This window comes from Pygoscelis adeliae, unplaced genomic scaffold, assembly GCF_000699105.1.
Source record: "Pygoscelis adeliae isolate BGI_AS28 unplaced genomic scaffold, ASM69910v1 Scaffold325, whole genome shotgun sequence".
Taxonomy (NCBI): domain Eukaryota; kingdom Metazoa; phylum Chordata; class Aves; order Sphenisciformes; family Spheniscidae; genus Pygoscelis; species Pygoscelis adeliae.
In genome coordinates this window covers 442,857-445,227 of record NW_008824769.1, presented here as the reverse complement: position 1 = coordinate 445,227, position 2,371 = coordinate 442,857, and the positions used below count along the sequence as shown (strand labels likewise).

At 58.5% G+C, this 2,371-nt stretch overlaps 1 protein-coding gene across 1 annotated transcript in view; it reads right to left on the bottom strand.

Annotated features, from left to right (window-relative positions):
* The window catches only part of POM121 (POM121 transmembrane nucleoporin), a 30,757-nt gene extending 28,529 nt beyond the window's left edge, over positions 1-2,228 (bottom strand). The window contains exons 1-3 of the mRNA XM_009323626.1: positions 2,182-2,228; positions 1,953-2,117; positions 9-41 (exon numbers count right to left, since the gene is read on the bottom strand). Coding sequence (XP_009321901.1) covers positions 9-41; positions 1,953-2,117; positions 2,182-2,228 — 245 coding nt within the window. The remainder of the gene's footprint in view (positions 1-8; positions 42-1,952; positions 2,118-2,181) is intronic.
* Positions 2,229-2,371: the final 143 nt, after the last annotated feature.

Sequence of the window (2,371 nt, the reverse complement as noted above, 5' to 3'; positions counted from 1 at the left end):
GCTGAAACGCCGACTGCCCCCGTCCACTGCTATCGTGGCGCCTGTGGGAGAGAGGGCAGAAGCCTGTGGTAACGCGGAGGCAGCAGAGACAGGGGCTGCCCCCCCAGCCTCAGGAGAAGACCCCTTCCAGGCAGGCTCAGCACTGAGAAAGCACAAACCTTGTTTTTTTCTTGTCACCCAATACCCAAGGACAGAGGTTTTCCCCATCCACATCCTGCTGTGGATTTCCTCTCCACCTGGTCCTGTCCTCACTGATTCTCACCCTGAGCTGCCTCCTCCCAGGCACCAGCAGCTCCACCAGCTGCCTGCTGGGCAGAGTAGTTCTGATGTAACGAAATCTTTGCTCAAATCCGTTATTCTAAGCCAAAACGTTTCAGAGTGTGAGCAGCTCATTTTTGGAACAGACCTGAGCTCCGAAACTCAGATGTCCTACCTCTTCCTAGCCAGTGCCCCGGACCGTTTGAGTCAGAAACCGAATCCCCCTTCCCACAATGATTCAGTGAAGATCTGAAGTCTGAAAGTCTTAAAGCAAACCGTGCTGCGAAGCAGAGCTGGAGGTGTACGATCAGCCCTGTAACTTAGCCCAAGCGCTTCCCTCGAGCTCAAGCATGCTGACCCCATCACGCAGGCGATCCAGCGCTCTCCAGCTGACGCAGGCTCCTTTCTGCCCTCAAAGGTCGCAGGATTTTCTGCCTACGAGCATTCTTCGTGCTTGCCAAGCTTTAATGCCCTCAAAATTGGCTTTCGTGGCAGAGCTAGGTATCGGCATGTTAAAAAAAATAGAGTAAAGAAAAAAACCAAACTGATCCTGTCTGTGCACCCATCCTGTCGTCGTCCTGCTCAGCTCTCGTGGGGCTCAGATTCACCAAGCCAAGGTACAGGTTCAAAGGCAGAGGGGAAATCCAGTGACGGAGGAGAGAACGGTATGCTCTGCCGCAGCAGGAAGGCAGCCGGCGGCCCCCTGCAAACCGCCGCTCACCCCGCTGCGCCCTCAGGGCCGCCTCTAGCAGCAGCCCTAGCGCAGCACGTGGGGCAAAGCGCCCGGGCACTGCCCAAACTGCTCTTCTGTGGTCTCTCAGCTCCCCTGCTCAAGCCCAGGCAGGCAGCCCCAGCATGTGAGGGGCAGAGGGGCGCGAGGTGAACGGCCTCCACGTACACAAGTGGGAAGGATGAAAACCAGGAGGGGAGAACGGCGAGGCAGCGCTGTGCCCGGGAGGTTAGAAAGGCTCCAGCAGACCTTGGCACGCAGGATTTATGCCTCGTCCTTCCCAGAGCGCGGGCAAAGACACTGCACCCTCATTTCTTTGAGCTCAGAGCTGGAAATCGCTGACCTTGACTAACAAATGCAGAAGATAGTCCTTCTTGTTTACCCTCGTGTTTTTACCTCCTTTTGCTAGCTACAGTGCACGAAGGAAGCACGCAGATCTTTTAAAGTGCGATGCTTCCACCCAGGGCTGTAAGGCTTCGAAATCCCGTCTCTCCTGGAAGCCTGGGGCTGACTGAAGGATAGAGATGATGAGCCTACAGCAGATACAGGCATTTCCCACCACGTTTCCCCGGCCTGCAAACCCCCGTGATGACAGAAGCCACCTCCCTGCCAGGGAGTCCTGCCAGGCTTCCCCAAACCGCATCCCAGCCGCTCCCAACCCCAGCAACGCCGGGGAACACGCTTGACCCACGAGCTTGCCTAGACAAAAACCTAAACCACATCCCTTTGATCTCAAGGGCATAACGAAGTCTTGGAGGACTTTCCGACACAGCCCGGAGGGCCGGGTGATGGGGTGTGCTTCCTCTCTGCGGTTCACTTCCCACAGCACTTTTCCAACCCAGACTCCTGGTCACACCGGGCCTGGAGCGCTCTGGGACACATCCCATTTGTCACCACTGAAGCGCTAGCCCCGTTTACGACCTTCCCAACACACCGGCAACGACCTGGACTGCTGGCTTATTACCTTCTCTTGCTCTCCTGATCGTTCCCAAAAGCCTGGTCCTCCTCCTCCTCCTCCTCCACAGCCCGCTTCCTGCTCTCCTTGATGGCATTCAGCACAGTCTCTTTGGCGCATGGGTCCAGGCTGCTGTTGGCCGGGAAGGCCACGGGCGAGATCAGCTGCTCCAGGCTGCGAGGCAAAGCAAAGCAAGGCATTAAGGCAAGCTGGGATCCCCAGAGCGAGATCTCCCCACCCGGTGCCCCGGCCGCCCCCGCGGAAGGGGGTAGAGGGCTCTCCCATGAAGCCCCTCCAGGAGGTTTGGACCACACCACGCTCCCCGCAAGGCAGTAACGCTCGGGATGGGGACGGAGCCGTCGCTGCTGGCCCGGGAGCGGCATGCTCTCCCCGGGGGACCGCTCCGGGCAGCGCAACCGGCCGAGGGC